Raw genomic sequence first — 20,176 nt, 5'->3', positions numbered from 1 at the left:
AAGATCTTTGCTAGCCCTTCCCTCCCCCGCCTCCTTTTCTTGCTGAGCCCATTTCCTGGGTTGTGAAACCCCTGTGGCCTCTTTAACTTGCTTCCGTCTGGGAAGGCCATCTGGGGAAGCCAGCCTCCCAGCTGAACTGCTGCCTGCCCGCCTGCCCGCCTGCCTGCCTGCCTGCCTGCCTGCCCTGCCTGGCAGCTTCTGCCACGCCCAGCCCCCTCACCCTGTTGTAACCCTACTGGGGCAAACCCTGCTCCCTGCTGCCATCACACTGTCTCTCTCGTTCCTTCCCTTCCATTACCTGGGCTTCCTGGGTCCTCCTCCCTCTGGTCACCCCTCGGGACTGATGTGGCCTGGACTTTGCGCTCCCCTCAGGCAGGATTTGCACCCCCAGAGGTCCTAGGCCAACACTGCCCCACTTTGCTTTGCTGCTGCCACCACCCGCCTTGACTGTCAGCAGGTGGTGCCTTTTGTGGGTAGGTGGCAGGGGCCGCCCCGAGCTGGGCAGGTGTGTGTTGGGAGGGAGGGTGGCATGGGAAGGGAGTATTCCTTACTCCTCAGGGGTCCGTTCAAGGGAGCCAGAGCCTAGGCTCACCAGAGCCTCATCTGATCCTGCTCACCCTTGCTTTGCTTGACCTCAGCCTGCCTCCTCTTGTTCTCCTGGCTGACTTGGAGAGGGACTCTCCCTTTATGTTCTCACACTATCCCCCAAAAGTCTGCCGAGGCCTCTCTTCTCGGGCTCTGCTTTGGCCCTTGGTCCAGCAGGCACCCCCCTGTGGCCTGTGAAGCAGAACCAAATGCCAGGGAAGGACTAGGGTGGAAGGGAACCAGCTGAATCTAGAGACCAGAGAACCTTAATGACAGGACCCCGTCCTCAGTTTCCCCATGTGTATAAAGAGGAGATGGACAGGTCAGTTTCTGAAGGCCCAGCTCTTGGGAGGTATTTTGACTTGATGGGTTTTATTTTTTACCTCTAACAAAATGGTTACATGTGATTGTTGTAGAAAAAGGAGAAAGCTCATCCTTGTTCCTGAGAACGCCCCTCGGGCTGTGTTCCTATTTGCCCCCTTTACTTACTGGAACACACTCACCCTCACACACACACACAGGAAATGTATAATGTACACGACCGTCCTCCGTGCACCAGTAACTTCGGCTGGCGTAGTCACTCTGGTCACCTTGAGGTCGGCCTTGCCCACTGCCCCTGACTGGCTAGGAGCAGGTTTCCACCTCCCTGGAGGAGGCAGGCTGCCTCCTCTGGCCTGGCCCGGTACCACCTTTCCTTACCTGTGGGCTGTAGTCTAGGGCAGGGTGGGGAGTAGGGCCAGCAAGCCCTCATCCCCTGAGGCTGGGATCCAGTTAGGTCTTCCCCAGGTTTTGAGAACTGGAGTCTGGCCCAAGTGTCTGGGGTGGGAGAAGTAGTAGCAGTTCAGGAGTCTGTACCCACCTTCTTTGTACAGTAGTAGGGGGCTCCCCAGGGTAAGGCCTGGAGGGGGTTGGGTGGTCAAGCATAGGAGACTTACCTTCTGGTCCCCTCACCCCCTCCTTGTTTTCTCTACCCTCACGGATGTGTTCCTGTACACTGCTCCCAGCACATTTATCTATCTCTACCTTTGTCCCCTCTTGCCCTTCATCTCCTCTTCCTGACATGGCAGACCAGGAAGAACGTAGGCCGCAACATCAGATAGGCCTGGATTCAGATCCTTCTTCTAGCACTTATTAGCAGTGTGATCTTGGGCAAATCACTTAGCCTCTCTGAGCCTGTTTCTTTATCAGCAAATTACGCACCTCTGGGATCTACACAAGGATAAAGTGAGTTAATTCCATTAGAAGCTTAATCTGTTGTATGTTGGCCTCAGAGAAGGATGAATTTTTTTTCTAATTCTAATTTATCTTTTTTTAGATCTTTTTAAAAAAATTCTTAATTGGAGGATAATTGCTTTACAGTGTTGTATTGGTTTCTGCCGTACATCGACATCAATCAGCCATGCGTATGTCCCCTCCCTCTTGAACCCTCCCTCCCATCCCATCCCATCCCATCCCAGGCCACCCCTCTTGGTTGTCACAGAGCACCAGGTTGAGCTCCCTGTGTTATATACCGAATTCCCACTGGCTATCTACTTTACACGTGGTACTGCGTATGTTTCAACGCTACTCTCTCCGTTCGTCCCTCTGTCCTTTCCCCACTGTGTCCACAAGTCTGTTCTCTGTGTCTGTGTCTCTATTGCTGCCGTGCAAATAGGCTCATCAGTACCATTTTTCTAGATTACGTATATATGCGTTAGTACACGATATTTGTTTTTCTCTTTCTGAATTACACTCTGTTTTACAGGCTCTGGGTTCATCCACCTCCCTAGATCTGACTCAGATTCATTCCTTCTTATGGCCGAGTACTATTCCATTGTATATATGTAAACAACTTCTTTATCCATTCATCTGCTGATGGACGTCTAGTTGCTTCCACATCCTGACTGTTGTAAATAGTGCTGCAGTGAACACTGTGGTACATGTGTCTTTTAGAATGGTTTTCTCAGGATACATGCCCAGTAGTGAGGTTGTTGGGTCACATGGTAGTTTTATTCCTAGTTTTTTAAAGAAATCTCCATATTGTTTTCCATAATGATTTTATCAGTTTATATTCCCACCAACAGTATAAGAGGGTTCCCTTTTCTCCACACCCTGCCCAGCATTTATCGTTTGTAGATTTTTTGATGACAGCTCTTCTGACCAGTGTGGGGTGATACCTCATTGTAGTTTTGATTTGCGTTCCTCTAATAATACGTGATATTGAGCATTTTTTCATGTGTTTATTAGCCATCTGTATAGAAGGATGATCTTTTTTTTTTTTTTTTATAAGTGAGGGCGCTGATTCACACCCAGGCCCTTTGACTCCAAGTCCAGTGCTCTCTGCTTCATAGGGTTGCCTCTATTGTGGGCTAGAGAAGCAGAAGAGTAGAGACAGGTGGTCGGGAAGGGTCTGGCTGGCTTCGGCTGGCTCCAAGGAGCTAGTCCCCATGGAGGCCTATGTGGAGTCCAACCCCTGCTGCCTATGGGGGCCTGCAGAGCAGGGATGAGGTTGAGCCAGCAGCCTTCCTTTGGGGCCTGTGGACCTAAGCCAATTTGCATGAGGGCTATAAATAGTTGGCTCACCTTGTTTTTGTGCCATCACTCCACCCCCTGGCCTTCCCACCGGTGTTGAGAGGCTTTGCAAGGTAGGTGAGTGACTCTGGCTCCGCTGTACAGGGAGACCCGGTGTGCCAGGGCCCAAGACCTCTCTTAGGGTCTCATGGCGAGATTGATGGAAGATGATGTCTGCTTACAGTGTCTTTCTTTCTCTGGGGATCCACACAGTGCAGTTGGGGTGGAGATGGTGTTGGGAACCTGGCTGGGGCCCGTGCTCTAGTTTTAGTCCTAGGTAGTTGGGGCTAGGTGACCTCACCCTGGGTTACTGCCAGGTAGCCCCAGGGCAGCCCGTGGTCCTCTTCTTCATGACACTGCGGTCGGACTGTGCAGGTTTGGGGCCAGGACAGGGCCCACTGTGGTTGTGGTTTTCCCTCCGGTGGCTTCTAACTGACTGCAAGCACCAGCTGTTCTGAGTGCTGCAGAGCTGGAGGGCAGACTGATGACTCTGTCTCTGCCATGGTCCTGTGGACGGCTGGCTCCTGCTCGGTAACCCAGAGCCCATGGGCCACCTGGACTGGGCCCTGAGGGGAGATGGGGATGGGGGCGGGGGATGAGGAGCCAGCCTGCAGGTGCTGAGCCTGTTGGCCACTTCAGGATAAGCAGCTCTGTTCCTGGAGACTTGAGTTTTCCTCTCTGAGAGGTAGGGTCAGTTATCTCCAGGCTACTAGGAGCCTGGAGACCTGGATGTGGTGATATTAGTGTACTTTGTAAGCTATGAAGGATGGTGCACAGAGGAAGGAGGGATGCTATTAGCAAGAAGGGGTGATGGTGACAAGAGGCCCCCATCTGAGTCTTGTGGGGTTGCTGTTGGCTGTACAAGTTCTCGTCAGTGCAGCAGCCCTCCAGCAAGGCACTGTGCCTCATCTGGGGGATGAGGATGACCGAGACTTGGGCCCCTCTGCCAGGATGGTTTATCCTGTTGGGAAGCCTGAGGCTGAGCCATGTGTGCTGAGGGTCAGGCCCTGGAATGTGGTTGCAGACACGAGGCAAGTGTCTGCTGCGTAGGGGTCATGCTGATCCTTCCGGAACCCCAGACCACACAGGGTGACAGGATGAGTTCAATAGCCTTTTGCTTAGAAATTTGAGACCCTCACCCGGACTCCGACATGCACTCCCAGCCAGGCCTGTGCAGCTCACTGTCCAGTGCAACACTGTGTACCCACCGCCTGTCACGCACTCACACATCCTCACAGGCACACACATCTCCATGGCCATGGAGTCACACCCGCATGTACGCCCCCGCCTTCCCCTAACACCAGCTTGCATACTCATGCCTGCTTGGGGCCCAGGGAGGAGGCGGCAGCAGCCCACAGATGGCTTTCCCTCCCTGCCTGCTGAGAGGTCAGTGCGGCTGGTCTCAGACGTGAGCTCACACACCCACGCTCACTCCTTCTAAGTAGGAGCCAGGCCCGGGCAAGGGACATGGTGGAGTCTGTCCTGCCTGGTCCCTCTTCTATATTCTAGTGGCTGGCTTCAGAGGACTGGCTGGACCATTGGGCTGGGCTGCAGGCTGAGGTCAGTGTTTCCTGTGAGCTCATCTGGGCTTGGAACTCCCAGCAGGCCTGGCTCCTGCTCTGCAGCCATGTGGAGGAGCTAGGGGAGACATCCCAGGGCCAAGGTGGTGTCTTAATCTGCCTCTGTGCCATCTAATGTTCAGGATGGAGCAAGGCTGTGTATATGTAGATATACATGAGTGAGCATTCCTGCAGCCATGGTGGTGGAGCTCTCCCCTATGGACCCTGGACCCAGAGCCAGTGTCTGGGCAGGTGTATGAGTGTGCACCTGTGGCTTGCACAGCTGAGCATCCTCCACGATGACAAGCCAAAAGACCCTCAGGGTCACCTGTCATGACCATTGATTTGAGGAACTGTGAGGAATGGGGGTGTGTGGGGCCAACATGTGTGGTATAAGAAGCAAATTCAGCATTATGTTTAATATTAAAATAGTTTTATATTTGGGAAAAAGTTAACTTAAGAGTGCAGGCAACTTTCCAGGTAGGCAAGAGGCACCAAGGGGCTCGGGTTCAGAAGTGTCAGGCATACTGATCTGGGTGGGGCTTTTTACTACCCTGGTTCCAGATGAAATGGGGACTTAATTAGTAGACTCTCAGCTTTAGGTTCTGCTTCATCCTCAGGATTTCAGTTTCCTGTGGGAAAAGTGGGGGTAATCATCTTGACCCTGGTTGTCTACTTGAGTGCCGTGCTCAGTCGCTAAGTCATGTTGGACTCTTTGCAACTCCATGGTCTGTAGCTCACCAGGCTCCCCTGTCCATGGGATTTCCCAGGCAAGAATACTGGAGTAGGTTGTCATTTCCTTCTCTAGGGGATTTTTCTGACCCAGGGATCGAATTTGTGTTTCCTGCATTATAGGTAGATTCTTTACCACTGAGCCATCAGGGAAGCCCTGTCTGCCTAGGTAGTTATGGGCAAAAAACAACTATGAAAACCAAGGCGGGCTGCAAGGGGCAGGGAGGATGGGGTATTGTCCTTCCCATCTTGGCTGCCACTGAGGTGCTGGAGCCCAGCGTATACTAGGTACCTGCACGTAGTAGGTGCCCAGCCATCGGCTGTTAAAGGGGGCATTGAATGACTGACTCTCCAAATAAATGAGATGGAAGTCACAGGCTCACATGTCTCCAGGGCCCAGGTAGGATTTGGAGAGAAGTGAAAGCAGGGCTTTGAACTAGAGTGAACTGGCAGGGGTGCTCAACCAAGGGGGCGGTGCCCCCAGATATTGCCCAGTGGGCCTGATGTCACACCTTCCAGTTTCATCGGGAAGTCACCAATCTCGTCTTATGTAAAACTCCATTTTAATGTTGGCAACTAGGACTAGTGCCTTTTAAGCACCGTGTGGGAGCTCTGAGGGGAGTGGGAACCTGACCACCCTCTCCAGGCTGTGCCTGCTGCCTGCCTCAGGTCTTCTGTCTCCACAGCCCCACTGCAGGCCCCAACATGGCACCGTTCCTGCGCATCTCCTTCAACTCCTACGAGCTGGGCTCCCTGAAGGCCGCGGACGAGGCAAGCCAGCCCTTCTGTGCTGTGAAGATGAAGGAGGCTCTCAGCACAGGTAGGGCTGGAGGCTGGACCCCACCCACGCTGCAGCCACTGGCAACAGGGAATTGCCAGTGGGGCAGGGAACTCAGAGCCAGGAGGCGACGGCAGTGGGAAGAACTGTGTCTTGTTCTCCTGGAATTTTTGAGGGATCCTTCTCTTCCTTGTCCTCATCTCCCTGCCCAGCTCACCTGGCAGTGCAGGACAGTAGAGACTACCCACTTGCCTATAGGACCTCCTGCACTGGCTATATGGAACCTTCCCTGGGGCCCAGGGCTTCTGGTTCCTCCCCATTTGTTGTTTTGCCCAAGAATGGGCTCCTTGCAGGAGCTCCATGTGTCCATCTGTGCCAGCCTGTGCTGGGAACAGAGGACACTGCCATGCTCCAAGGCTGACCAGGCTCTGCCCTCATGGGGTTCACAGTCAGGTGGGGGAGCCAGACAGTGAATCCTGTGATAGGGAAATCCAGACGAGGTACCATCCCAGGCTGCAGTCAGGGAGGGCTTCCTGGAAGAAGCAAACATCTCACATCATTCCTGCTTGCTTCTGTCCTTGCCTGGTGAACCCTTGTCATCCTTTAGGTCTCAGCTGAGCTGTCCCTTCCTTTAGGAAGCCTTCCCGGACTCTTAGGCTGGGGCAGGCCACCTGACCATGGGTAGGTCTAGACCCACTGACATTGCCCTCTTCAGTCTCATCACAGCTATGATTTAATATTCACTTGAGGGGTGAATTGATTCATGTCTCTGCCTAGGACTGGGGCTCTAGGACGGGCACCATGTTCTTTGCCTCCAAGTATCATGTCTGGCATGTGGGAGCCCGCAGCAGTGTTCACTGAGTGAATGTGTAAGGGAATGTGACATCTAAGAGGGGCTGGAGGAAGAGGGTCACAGGAGAAGGAAATAGCAAGAACAAAGGCTCAGGGTGGAACCTAGTGGGGGCGCCCTCAGGGAACGGCCGGTGTTTCTGTGTTCTGGAACAGATAATGAGTGAGATCATGAGGGCTGAGGCATGGAGACCTGGGCCCTGGGGAGAGAGCAGGCAGACTCCACAGTATGGAAGGCCATGGGGAGGGAGGGACAGAGGGGCCCTAGCCCAACCTTGCCCGCCTGGCCCATTGCAGATCGCGGGAAGACGCTGGTGCAGAAGAAGCCCACCATGTACCCTGAGTGGAAGTCCACATTCGATGCTCACATCTACGAAGGCCGCGTTATCCAGATAGTGCTGATGCGAGCCGCCGAAGAGCCAATGTCGGAGGTGACGGTGGGTGTGTCAGTGCTAGCCGAGCGCTGCAAGAAGAACAATGGCAAGGCCGAGTTCTGGGTGAGGGGCGCAGCCACGGGCACGCAACATGGGTGGGCAAAGGGAGCGGGGATGGCCAAAGGCACCCCAGGCTCTGGCCACCAACAACCTGGGTTTGAATCCTGGTTCTGCGAGTCATCAAATCCTTAGCTTCTCTGAGTCCATTTCTGAATCTGTAAAAGGAGAAGCTGCTAAAGAGACCTACCTTGGAGTCGATTGTTCCATGGAATGAAAAGCTGAAGGTGAAGGGTTTACTGCAGCACCTGGCCCTCAGGCAGCTCTCGAGAGAGACCTCCTATTGTAGTGGCTGATTTTTTCCCTTTTAATTTTGCAAAGGCAGGATGTACGGAGTTAAACAAGCTATACAAAAGGGCAGCTCCTGGCCCCAACACCAGGCCCCAGGCCCTGCTTCCCAGAGGCCCCCATTGTTCCCAGTTCTGTTTGGAATGTTCGCAGATATTCCAGGCCCGGGCAGGCACTGGGGAACACCAGTTATGATCTTCCACAACAAAGGGGTGGGGAGCAGGATCATAGCCCGCCACTCACCTGCCCAAACCTGGACTTTGCATCCACATGTGGCCGAGTGTCCCTTGTGACCACAGGATACCCATGCTGGCAGAGCATCCCTACCCCCTGGGGTTACATGTAGGCTCCCCGCCCCCCGCCCCAGGAAAGACCCTGTGACTCTGCTCAGCCTCCAGTGAGGGGTGAAGGAACTGGCCAGGACCGAGGTTGATCTGGGGGCTGCACGCAGTCTTGAATAATCAGGCAGAGACAGCTCGTGTGTCCGTCCAGCACCCCAGTGGACACAGTCGGGCTCCAGGCCCCGGGTCTGGGGAAGCTGAGGGTCCTGTCCTGAGGACCAGCCAGTCTGTGTGAGGAGACTGGCCACAGAGAGAGAACCAGCACCCCGTTTCAGTACGCGTGTGCCTATGTATGTCTGGGGGGCAGGGAGAGGTACCTACATTCTAAGATCCTAGTGAAGGGGGTGGCCAGGGTTGAGGGTGGGGAGTTTCCCTTCCCACTCTGTTCCCAGGGCCATGTGGCCAAGCTGGGTGTGGGCTGGATCCTTTCACTTCCCCAAATGTAATAATACCCCAGGATGAGGGGTGGGGGCGGGGCTCAGGGGTGGGGCCCTGCCCACTCTGGGCAGACAGGTGGCCGGCGGGAGGCCAGGACTCCCTGGGCCTTGAGGGACCAACCATGGGGGCGGGTTCTGAGTCTGGCTTGGCCCAGGCCCGCCCTCATTGACTCCCCAACCCTCACCCCTGCAGCTGGACTTGCAACCCCAGGCCAAGGTGCTGATGTCGGTGCAGTATTTCCTGGAAGACGTAGGTAAGCCCTCCCTACCTGGGCTGGGGGTGGGGTTCAGAGGCCAGAATGGAGGTTTAGGGAAGAAGCCTCCATCAGCGGTCTGGCTGGGACTGCCCTGGGAGGGACTGAAAGGGTGAGGCCCCTCCCAAGGGCCAGAGTTGACTTCTGTGCTCACCGGCCCCCAGATTGCAAGCAGTCTATGCGGGGTGAAGACGAGGCCAAGTTCCCAACAATGAACCGCCGTGGAGCTATCAAACAGGCCAAAATTCACTACATCAGGCACCACGAGTTCATCGCCACCTTCTTTGGGCAGCCCACATTCTGCTCCGTGTGCAGAGAGTTTGTTTGGTGAGACTGGTTGTGCCCACGGGGGTGGGGCAGCGGGGAAGGACGGCCGCCATCCCTGGCCTTCCCCACACTCACCCAGACTGGCCACTTGCCTTTCAGGGGTCTCAACAAGCAAGGCTACAAGTGCAGGCGTAAGTGTCTCCACGGCCCGGTCTGTATGCGCAAGCGTATGCACATGTGTGCCTGTGTGCATTCACAGCAAAGTCTGTGTCCCTGTGTTGGGATGGTGTGTCTGCAAGAAGCCTGTGTGTGTGTTTGCGTGTGTGGTGTTCCAGGCGGGTGGGCGTGTGTGGACGATAACTGCATCAGTGAGTGCCAGAGCTGGAGAGCCTCTTCCCAGCGTTTCCCGTTCAGTGATGTCACACTGGCCTGAAAGAGGCCCCAGTGGAGTACGCACACAGAACCCGCCAGCACTGCACATCAGGGCTCTTTCCCCCCAGAGAGGCTATCAGAGCTTTGCCAGTGCGTCCCTGGCTACACATGTGCTCTTGTTTAGACCTGTGTGCATCTGGGTACACGCATAACCAGCACACCATGATGGTGCGTGCACAAGGTGGTGTGGGCCACTGGTAGTGAGCAGAGGCTCTGGAGCCAGCCTGCCTGGGTCTGAACCCCGGTGCTGCCACTTCCTTGCTGTCAGACCTTAGGCACAGTTACTTAACCTCTCTGTGTCTCAGTTTCCTCATCTGTGAAATGGGGATAATAGAGTCATGGTGAAGACCAAATGGGGTAAAATATGTAAAGCTGTGTTCTAAGTGTGAGTGGTGCACTGTAAGCATGCTATGTAAGTCTTGTCCTTACTACTCTGCTGTGTATGTGTGCCCGAGGGTCCCTGTGTAGGGGTGCATCTGTGTGTGTGTGTGTGTCAGTGTGTGGGGGCGGTGAGAGGGTGACAGAGCTTCGAAGCTGGATGCTGTCCTGGGCCACAGCAAGGACCCCCCTGCCTCCAGTTCTCTCAGTGCCATCCCCACCCCATCCTTCACTTCTGCCCCACCCCCTGCCCACTGAGACTCCTTGAGCCTTCCCTAATCTCTGAGGCCTCCCTACCCCAGATCAGCCTGTCCTCCCTGCCCCATCCTTCCCAGGCGCCTCCCACAGGGACTGGCGGGAGGAGAGAAAAATCAAGCTCCGGGGCCGAGGCCTCTGTGAAGTGAGGGTGTGGGTGGTCGGGGAGAACGGTGGCTTTGTGTAGAGGGCAGGACTGGGCCGGCGGGCGCCAGCTCACACTCTGCCCCTCCTGGGCCTTCTTGTCCCCTCCTGGGCCTGTGCCTCCTCAAGAATGTAATGCTGCCATCCACAAGAAATGCATCGACAAGATCATCGGCCGGTGTACAGGCACTGCAGCCAATAGTCGGGACACCATAGTGAGGCTGGGCCCAGGGCGGCAGTGGGGGGAGTGGGGGGGGAATCTGGGCTGTCCCCACCCCTTCCCTGTCGGGTCACCCTTCCTCCCTATTTTCCTTCATCCTTCTTTCTCCTGGGTTGACCCCTGGGATTCCCTGGATTTCCCATTCCCCATGAGGCCCTCTTGGGAAATCTACCGTGTGTGGGGTTGGGTTGGGGAAAGTTAAGGGGTGAGGAAGGGGCTGGAGCTGGCATATGACCTTTGACCCATGATCCTGCATCCCAGTTCCAGAAAGAACGTTTCAACATCGACATGCCGCACCGGTTCAAGGTTTATAACTACATGAGCCCCACCTTCTGTGACCACTGTGGCAGCCTGCTCTGGGGGCTGGTGAAGCAGGGATTAAAGTGTGAAGGTGCATGCCGGTGGGGGCAGGGGTAGGAGGGGAGGGTGGGGGTGGGAGGGGTGGGAAGGGAGGGCCCAACTCACCCAGACCCTGGAAACCAGGACCCGCTAAGGTTGCCTTTGCTCCCTCACTTGGGGAATCTCACGTGGGTGAGGCCTCCTGGCCCCTCCCCACTGGCCCAGCCGACTACCCTTTACTGCTATGACACCATCAGAAGGTGGCCCCACCGCTCTAAGCTCCATGTCTTCAATTATAAAACGGAGCTTAGAGTCGAATTGGCCCCAGTCACTGAGGAACATGGTGCAGAAGGTGCTCAGTTGGAGGGGCCTGTCTCAGCAGCTTAAAACATGCTCCTCACTGGCCCTCCCCGCCACCTCCAGCTTCACTGTAGCAAGAGACCTCTGGAGGAAAAGGGACTTCTCTAGTTTGTCCCAGACATTTGTTTTTCATTTTTTAAGTAAGAAAAGGTTTGTGGTGATGATTTCAGACACATCTTTTTCTAAAGGCAGGAAACCCAGCAGACCCTGCCCTCCTTTCTCCTCCGTCCCTCCCCGCCCTACTGGCTGCCAGCCTGGGCCAGAGCCCTGATGATGTGCTTCTCTTCCCACCACAGACTGTGGCATGAACGTGCATCACAAGTGCCAGATGAAAGTGGCCAACCTCTGTGGCATCAACCAGAAGCTCTTGGCCGAGGCCTTAAACCAAGTTAGCCAGGTGGGCAGGCACTGTGGGGAGCCTGGACAGAGGGTCTTGGGGTTGGGGACCAGTCCAGGCTCATGCTCACTCCTGGGGGGTGAACTGCAGTGAGGGGCATTTATACCTAGGATCTTCCCACTTCTGGAAGATCCATTTCAAGGCCTGGTCCTTAGAAAGTGGTGGGCTTGTTCTAGTACGATATTAGTTATTCAAGCAGTGCTCTGAGGGTGAACCTGGAGGACTGCAAGTTTGGAACTCTTGGAACTAAAGCCTTTATATGTTTGTGTTTTGTGTGTGTGTGTGTTTGGGCATGTGGGTGGAACTTGAAGGATGTCACAAAACTTTAAAATTGTAGAATCTATCACAAGTGAAGGAAAACAACAACAACAGCAAAAACAAGGTTCTATTAAGTGGTTGGGCACGTAGGATTCAATTTCCAAAACTTTTGTTTGTAACCAGTGCCTTTCAGACCTGCAGGGCATCTCTGTGCTAGAAGTGTGTATATGTGTGTCTCTGTGTGCACTCTGTCGCACATGTGTACATGCACACGTACCACCCAGGGGTCCTGGGCTCTGCCCCTCGCTGTCCCCCATTGGCATTAAGGGTGGACTTATGGATGGCTGGGGTCCTCCCTCGGAGTTGGGAGTTCTGACCATGCTATGACCTCTAGGCCGCTCCCCCCAACCCCCACCCCCTCCTCCAGAGATCTGTAAAGAAGGAAACAGAGACCCAAGACACTGTTGGGATCTACCAGAATTTTGAGAAGAAGCCAGGAGTCTCTGGAGATGATCTCGCAGGTAAAGGTATGCCCAAGCCTTCCAAGAAAGCCCCTCCCCTCCCCCACCAGCATGGGGCCCTGTCTCCCCACACAGTCGAACGCACCTGTAGAGGAGGCCCCTCCGCTGGGAGGGATCCAGCAGGGCAGGGCCACCTTCTGGGCCTCCGGTCAGAGGCCAGAGTCAGAAGCAGCTGTGTCTCGGCAGAAACTGGGACCTACGGCAAGATCTGGGAGAGCAGCACCAAGTGCAACATTGACAACTTCACCTTCATCAAGGTCCTGGGCAAAGGCAGCTTCGGGAAGGTGAGGGCCCCATGGCCTCGGGGTAGGTAGCCTGAGCCACCTGAGCCCAGAATCCCGGGGACACCTGCTTCCCACCTTCTCTGTCTGCTTCCCGGTTGTGTGGGGCCATGCACCCTGAGCTTGGTTCTGGCCCTCCCCCGCTCAGCACCCCTGTTACATCCATCAGGTGCTGCTCGCAGAGCTGAAGGGCAAAAAGGAATTCTTCGCCATCAAGGCTCTCAAGAAAGATGTGGTCTTGATCGATGACGACGTGGAGTGCACCATGGTGGAGAAGCGGGTGCTGGCCCTCGCCGGGGATCATCCGTTTCTCACCCACCTCTTCTGCACCTTCCAGACCAAGGTGCCTGGCCCACCCACTGTCAGTGCCCCTGGCCCACAGCCCTCCTCAGTTGCTCAGGTCAGGGCTGTATCTCCCATTGAGACTTGCCAAAACAGGGCCCCTTCTTCTTCCTCAGATCCCTGAAGGCAGGGCTGAGTTCCCCCATCCTCAGATGTCTCAGGGCAGGGCTATTCTTCCCCCCGCAGGTCCCCCAGGACAGGGTTGTTCCCTACATCCTGTTAGGGCCTGCCCCTGGTGATCCTGTCAGGGTGCCTCCCTTCGTTTTCTGTCCCTCTGCTCACCATCCTCCCGCCCCTGCAGGACCACCTGTTCTTTGTGATGGAGTTCCTCAATGGGGGCGACCTGATGTACCACATCCAGGACAAAGGCCGCTTCGAGCTCTCCCGTGCCACGTATGCGAGGCCCCATGGGGGGAAGAGCCCTCTGCCCGCCTGCCTTCCATTCCTTCTCCTTGCCCCCTGGAGAAGCTAGCCTGGGCTGGAGCTGGGGTTGGAGAGACTTGGGGTGGCCAGGGCCATCCCCCGCCCAGTGTGGGAAGCCAGGAGTGGTGGGTGAGCTGTGGCTGGGAACCCAGCCTGGTCATATGCCAGATCCTGTCCCCTCCTTGGGCCTCAGCCAGGTGGGTGATCTTGTTCAATGCAGGACCCAGATGGGTGGCCCTTAAACCTGCATGCACCGCTAAACTGTGTGTGCACATAGGCATATCTGTATAAACACACACACTCAGGACAGAGAATAGTCTCCTTTGGAGCTTTTGCCTTCTTAATTTTCTTTCCTGTCTTGGCTACCAGCCCCTACTTGCCCGAAACAAGATGTACTTGATGAGGCCCAGGTTGTCTGTGAAGTTATGCACAGCATTTCCTGTCCCTGGGGGGATAGAAGAAGACCTAGGAAGAAGCCGGGGCTGCTCATAGAAATCTCAGGACACTGTATGTGTGTGTGTGTGTGTTGTCTCATCCAGGTTTTACGCAGCTGAGATAGTCTGTGGACTACAGTTTCTGCACCAGAAAGGGATCATTTACAGGTGCGGGGATCGGGAGATGAGGGGGTGTTGTTTAGGAGGGGAGGCCCCAACTACATCATATCCTCTGAAGTGCTCTGAATGGGGCCCGGTCCAGCTGTGGCCCCATCTCTGCATGGAGTCGGTCTTTTAGTTGGGTATTTGCCTAAACCACCTACTCCATTGCTAGAATTCCTTGTGGCCCCTTAGCTGAGGCTAGCACAGCTCCGGGGACTGGGAACTCCCCAAGCATACTCGATGCCAGTCCGGGAGCACAGCACTGACTAGTATGGTGTCTCTCTCCCTGTGATGTCTCCCTCTAAAGCCCCATCCGAGCACTCTGAACTTCCACCCACAGGGACTGATTTCATAAATTCTCACCCAACAAATGACAGTCCTATCCTGCTGTTAATATGTGTCCATGCCAAAGGATGAGGCCGGGCTCTGTGCTGTTGGATGATGCCAGGGGATGTCGTCAAGTGGGAAACCAATCCATGGGACAGTGTGTACTGAGTACTAGGCTCCAGGCTTTGAAAGGTGGTGTGAGATGCACATTATAACATGCCGTCCATGCCTTGACTCACTCTAGGGAAGTAGGATGGTGTGTGTCAAACACGCAGTAGCCAGCTTACAGGAAGCACATATATTTAGCACTTCTTTGCCCTCCTCAGTGCTAGACTGACAGGGGGTACATGGCGGGGGGAGCTGCCTGGAGGAGGGGAGTGGGCCCTAATGACTCCTTCTCCTGTCCTTTCCCCACAGGGACCTCAAGCTGGACAACGTGTTGCTGGACCACAGCGGCCACATCAAGATTGCCGACTTCGGCATGTGCAAGGAGAACATGTCCGGGGACAGACAGGCCAGCACCTTCTGCGGCACCCCTGACTACATCGCCCCCGAGGTGAGCGGCACCCTCCCGGCCCCGGCCAACACCTTGCCTCCACAGGGCGGGCGTGAGTTGTGATGTCTGAGCCACAACTGGGAAGCTGAGGAGATCTGGCCCAGCTTGTATTCCGGGACCCCTTCAGCTCCCACACTTTGTCTACTCCAGATCCTGCAGGGCCTGAAATACTCGTTCTCCGTGGACTGGTGGTCCTTCGGAGTCCTTCTCTACGAGATGCTCATTGGTCAGTCCCCCTTCCATGGTGATGATGAGGACGAACTCTTTGAGTCCATCCGTTTAGACTCACCATACTATCCTCGCTGGATCACCAAGGAGTCCAAGGACATCCTGGAGAAGGTGGGAGGCCCTGGGCGGGGCTGGCCCGGGGTGAGGGCTGGCAGATACCAGGTCTTGGGAGTGCCAGAAGCCCCCTGTCTCAGGGATGGCGGCCTTGCTGATGCTCTGGTCCTCATCCACCCGGGGGAGTCACCCTCCTTCTGTGATCCCAGGACCTCCTATCTGGGTTCCCTGCACTGAGTCAATCTGGCATGGCAGTGACAGGCTTGGGGTCAGGAGACAGATAGACCCTAGGCTAAACTCTGAGTCTGTCTCCTTATCTACAAAATGAAGCTAGGAGAGAACCTTTCTCACAGACTTCTGGGTGGGGGGAAACATAAATGTGTGATGCTCAGGCCTGTGCCAGGCAGACGGTAAACACCCAGTAAATGACCATTGCTTTTACTCACAAATCCCACCTGCTGAGAGTCCCAGCAGCCCCCATCCATGCAGACTTGGGAGCAGAGACAAGAGAGGACTCGTCTACCCCAGAGGCTCTGGGGTGTGATGCTGGGCTGGGCCAGACTGGCCTGGGTACCCCTGGGCCTGCTTGGGGGTTTTCTGAGGAACCCATTTCCTGCAGCCCTTGGGTGCTAACCAGGTTCCTTTGCTGGGTTGCAGCTGCTTGAACGGGATGTAAGCAAGAGGCTGGGAGTGACAGGGAACATCAAAATCCACCCCTTCTTCAAGACCATCAACTGGGTTCTGCTGGAGAAACGTGCAGTGGAGCCACCCTTCAAGCCCAAAGTGGTATGTAATCCGACTCCGGTGGGGGCTACGACTCCACATTGCCCCCTACTGCCTTCCCAGGTGGGCTTCTCCTGCTTTGCCCTTCCCTCCTGCATCATTTACATGCTCTCCTCCTCTCCCTTCTTCTGACGAGCTCTCCCAAGCCTTCTGGCAGGCTGAGTCACAGTCTCTACCCTTGTGTTCTCATGGTCTCTCCTCAGTCAGTCATTCAACAAACATTTGGTAACAGTGGATCCAGCACCCTTCACCATACATTCTCTTTGATTTATTTATTTATGGTTACACTGAGTCTTCATCGTGTCATGCAGGCTTTCTCTAGTTGCAGCAACCGGGGGCTGCTCTTTGTTGTGGTGCATGGGCTTTTCAGAGCGGTGGCTTCTCACTGCGAAGCACAGGCTCCAGGCACACAGACTTCGTAGTTGTGGTGCACGGGCTTAGTTGCTCTGAGGCATTGTGGAATCTTCCCAGACTAGGGATTGAACCCATGTCCCCTGCCTTGGCAGGTGGATTTTTATCCACTGCGCCACCAGGGAAGTCCAACCATACATTCTTTAACACCCACTGTGTGCAGGGGAGTATGCTTTGGTAATCAGAGTTAAAGCCTCCCTCCTTCCATCTATCCATCCACCCATTCAATCCATTTTGCAATAAATATTGAAAATGCTGAGCACCTTCTGAGTGCAGAGCACTGAGCTGGGCTGCATGCACAGCAGAGTAGGAGGCCCAGTCCCAGAACTGGAGGGCCCCAGCTCCTCAGAGAGATAAGAAACTTGCATGCTGATGATCATTTATGATAAAAGACATCAGTATAAGAGATGTCACAAGGCCACACACCATCAGTTGCCATGAGGAGGGTCTGTCGGCAGGAGCCAGGATCCAGAGTTTGGAGTAGGTCTGAGAGGAAATGGGATGCGGGCAGGGCTGAGGAGGCTCGGCCAGGCTGAGGCCAGATGCTTTCCAGGGAAAGCAGGGTTGCTGTACACAACAGCCTAGAATCTAGAGAAGCTGCCAGGAGCAAGCAGGAGAGCAGAGGCAGGCTGGACTTCTCAGAAGTCGGACACCAAGGCCCTTCTCTGATCACCGCTCTTCTTCCTCTTTCTCTCCTTTGCCTCCCCTCACTCCCTTGAGGACGCTGTTACCACCTAGCAGCCTGTGTAACATGCTCCAGTGTTTGTGTCTTAAAACCGCAGAGAACTCCCCCGACTCCAGGGACCTAAAACTCGCTGCCTCCTGCACTGGGCACATTACTACCAGGCAAGGCAGGCTGTAGGAACATCCCACAGCCTGCATTTAGTGTCATGCTTTTGATAGAAAGAGGGATGGACTGATTTTAAACAATACCAGGCATATGTGCTAATCAGCAGCAATCCGTCTCGGAAGGAAGAGGTAGGGGCCTGTGATGAGCTGGCCCCAAGGGGTTTCAGCACCAAGAGTTAACAGACCTGCCAGGAAACTGGCCCAAACTGCTCTGCTCTGTCAGTTTTTCAAAGAAGCCAGGAACCTGGATTTTTTAAATTTGTTTTGGCTGCACCGCACAGCACGTGGGATCTTACTTCCCCAACCACAGATTGAACCCATGGTTTTGGCAAGTCCCCAAAACTTGATTTTGATGTCATATTGCCTAATTTAAAAATATTGGCACAGGAATTTCCTGGCAGTCCAATGGTTAGGACTCTGAGCTTTCACTGCCTAGGGGCCAGGTTCAATCCCTGGCTAGGGAGCTAAGATCCCACAAGCCACATGGTGTGGCCAAAAAAAAATTGGCTCAAATGCCATTGAAACTCATGGCTAGTCAAAATGGTTGTACCTGCAGTTCAGTTTGGCCTGAGGGCCACCAGCTTGAGACCTCTTTCTATCACACTTTCACTGGACCCTGAGAAGCAGAGTTGGCAGACTTCTCCTGTGAACAGCCTGATAGGAAATACTGTAGGCTTTGCAGGCCAGATAGTCTCCAAGTGGCCATAGCTGTAGCCATAGACATAGCGGCATGTCAGTTAGTAGGCATGGTTGTGTACTAATAAAACTTTATTTATGAATGCTGAACCATTGAATTTCATTTAATTTTCATATGTCATGAAATTTTATTCTCCTTTTTTTTTTTTCCTAAACATTTAAAAATGCAAAATCCAATCTGAGCTTGTGGGACCTACAGAAACAGGTAGTGGGAGGTGTTTGACCCAGGGCTGTATTGCCTGCTTGGGCAAATGCCCACCTTCCTCCTCCAGGCCCCCTGCTGGTTTCCCTCAGCCCCTTGGGTAACAGCATCCCCCTTCCAGCAGAGAGGCCCCCTTTTCTGTTCTCAATAAGGATGGCTCTGCTTGGCCCACCCCAGAAGGGATTCTGGCCCCAGGGGTGGGTCCCTGGAACCTCAGGAACCTTCGCCTTCTGAGTCATGCTTCCACACCCCTACCCTCTGCTTGCAGAAGTCGCCCGGAGACTTCAGCAACTTCGACCAGGAGTTCCTGAATGAGAAGCCGCGCCTCTCCTACAGCGACAAGAACCTCATCGAGTCCATGGACCAAACAGCATTTGCTGGCTTCTCCTTCGTGAACCCCAAATTTGAGAGGCTCCTGGAAAACTGAGGTTCCCGAACGTGTGCCCCAAAAGCCCATCCCAGCCCGGGAGCCTGGGTCAGCCAGCACCGCCTGCCGACCCGGCAGCGCAGGTGGGGCCCACACTTCATCGGCACCTGCCTGCTCCCCACAATAAGCAACTGTGCAGTTGTCGTGATTGCTGCTGCTGCCTGCCCCCCATGTCCCCCAGAGGGGCCTCAGTTCCTGTCTAGCTGGGCTTTCATGGTACTTCCTCTGTGAATTGTGTGTGAATTTGCTTTTCCTCTTCCCTCAGAGGGAAATTGTAAATCCTGTGTTTCATGACTTGAATGTAGTTATCTATTGAAATATATATATATTATATATATATTATATATATATATGCACACATATATATATAGGCTGTATATATTGCTCAGTAGAGAAAAAATGTGGGGACTGGTGATATGTTGGTCTTTTAAAATATATATATTATATATATATGGCTCACACCCTTCCAACCTCCTACCCCGCCTCCAAAAGAAAAAGGAGCACAAGCTGTTTGAACCACCAGGTACTTTGATTTGTCTGTCTAAATAAACACCAAGTGGCTGTTGGGACACATTTGTCCCAGGAAGCTGGTGGCTGCTGCTCCTGCTTTCGGCAGCTGTCTTGGACGCTAAACCTAGCTATTAGCTGCAGATGCAGAACCCCTGGGCTTTCATGCAAATGTGTTTGTATTTATGGGTTTCCCCTAGCTCCAGAGCTGGGGGCCAAAAGCAGAAAACTTTTCTGGGTGGCTGAGGGAGCCACAGTTGTCTCTTTGGGGTGATGGGACCAGCTGCAGAAAGTCCATCTCAGAAGAATGAGGGGTGAGCGTGGAAGAGCATGACAATGCAAGGCCCGGCCAGAAGATGTGAGCAAAGGTGGCGAGGCCAGCCTGGACCGGGGAGGAGAGGAGGGGAGAGGAACGAAACACAGCTCAGACTTCAGGCAGATGTGGATTCAAATCGCAGAGGAGCCAAAAGATGTGGCTTTTCAGATGTCAATCATCCGAAATCTCTGTTTCCTCATCTGTACAATGGGCCTGAGTCATTCAGTGTAATTCCTCGAGTTTGTCCCTGCCCTTGCCACAGAGGAGTCTGTGTCTGAGTTCTAGAATCTATTCCCCAGGAGCCCTGGGGACAGGGAGGGGAGCAAGGTAGGAGGAAAAAGGGAGAAAATGCCGAGTGGCTGGGTCGGGGTCGAGAGCCTTGCCCTAGCGTGCCCTGGTGCAGCCAGGAAACTGGGGGTGGCCGCTGCCCCCCCGAGCCTGCAGGTCTCTGTCCCCACCACCTCAGTGACCTGCTCTTGGCTTCCTGTTTCTTCCTGTCTCTCTCTCGGGGCACAGGCCCTGGGGAAGGTCCGCCCTCCAGCCCTTCAGATCCAGCCCCCCCAGCCCTCGTCCCTGATGGTAGGTGCGGTGCCCCCAGAGCCTGATTGGCTGGCCCTGGCAGCCAAGCAGGTGGCTTCCAGCAAGTTCATTTTCTGAGCTGAGGTGCAAGTTTCCACAGCTGGAGAGGAGTCGGATGTGGAGGGGGGCTGGTGCTGGCCAGGGGAGGGGGCTGGAGGGGGGCG

General features: G+C 54.6%; 1 protein-coding gene across 8 annotated transcripts in view; it reads left to right on the top strand.

Moving 5' to 3' along the window:
* Positions 1-18,954, top strand: part of PRKCD (protein kinase C, delta) — a 30,579-nt gene extending 11,625 nt beyond the window's left edge. For 3 of the 8 annotated variants that reach the window (XM_010851684.1, XM_010851685.1, XM_010851686.1), the window contains 17 exons: positions 6,113-6,246; positions 7,351-7,550; positions 8,804-8,864; positions 9,029-9,191; positions 9,291-9,322; positions 10,470-10,555; positions 10,822-10,951; positions 11,556-11,656; positions 12,309-12,441; positions 12,622-12,719; positions 12,886-13,059; positions 13,360-13,451; positions 14,021-14,083; positions 14,822-14,960; positions 15,111-15,299; positions 15,900-16,028; positions 18,452-18,954. In XM_010851684.1, coding sequence (XP_010849986.1) covers positions 6,132-6,246; positions 7,351-7,550; positions 8,804-8,864; positions 9,029-9,191; positions 9,291-9,322; positions 10,470-10,555; positions 10,822-10,951; positions 11,556-11,656; positions 12,309-12,441; positions 12,622-12,719; positions 12,886-13,059; positions 13,360-13,451; positions 14,021-14,083; positions 14,822-14,960; positions 15,111-15,299; positions 15,900-16,028; positions 18,452-18,610 — 2,064 coding nt within the window. In that variant the 5' untranslated portion in view covers positions 6,113-6,131 and the 3' untranslated portion in view covers positions 18,611-18,954. Of the gene's footprint in view, positions 1-2,858; positions 3,214-6,112; positions 6,247-7,350; positions 7,551-8,803; positions 8,865-9,028; positions 9,192-9,290; positions 9,323-10,469; positions 10,556-10,821; positions 10,952-11,555; positions 11,657-12,308; positions 12,442-12,621; positions 12,720-12,885; positions 13,060-13,359; positions 13,452-14,020; positions 14,084-14,821; positions 14,961-15,110; positions 15,300-15,899; positions 16,029-18,451 lie in introns of those variants that run through there. The other 5 variants (XM_010851687.1, XM_010851688.1, XM_010851691.1 and 2 more) reach the window with 5 other exon arrangements.
* Positions 18,955-20,176: the final 1,222 nt, after the last annotated feature.

The sequence above is a fragment of the Bison bison genome, unplaced genomic scaffold (assembly GCF_000754665.1).
Source record: "Bison bison bison isolate TAMUID 2011002044 unplaced genomic scaffold, Bison_UMD1.0 scf7180017864304, whole genome shotgun sequence".
NCBI lineage: Eukaryota > Metazoa > Chordata > Mammalia > Artiodactyla > Bovidae > Bison > Bison bison.
Note: the sequence above shows the minus strand (reverse complement) of the source record. Positions and strands in the feature narration are given on the sequence as shown.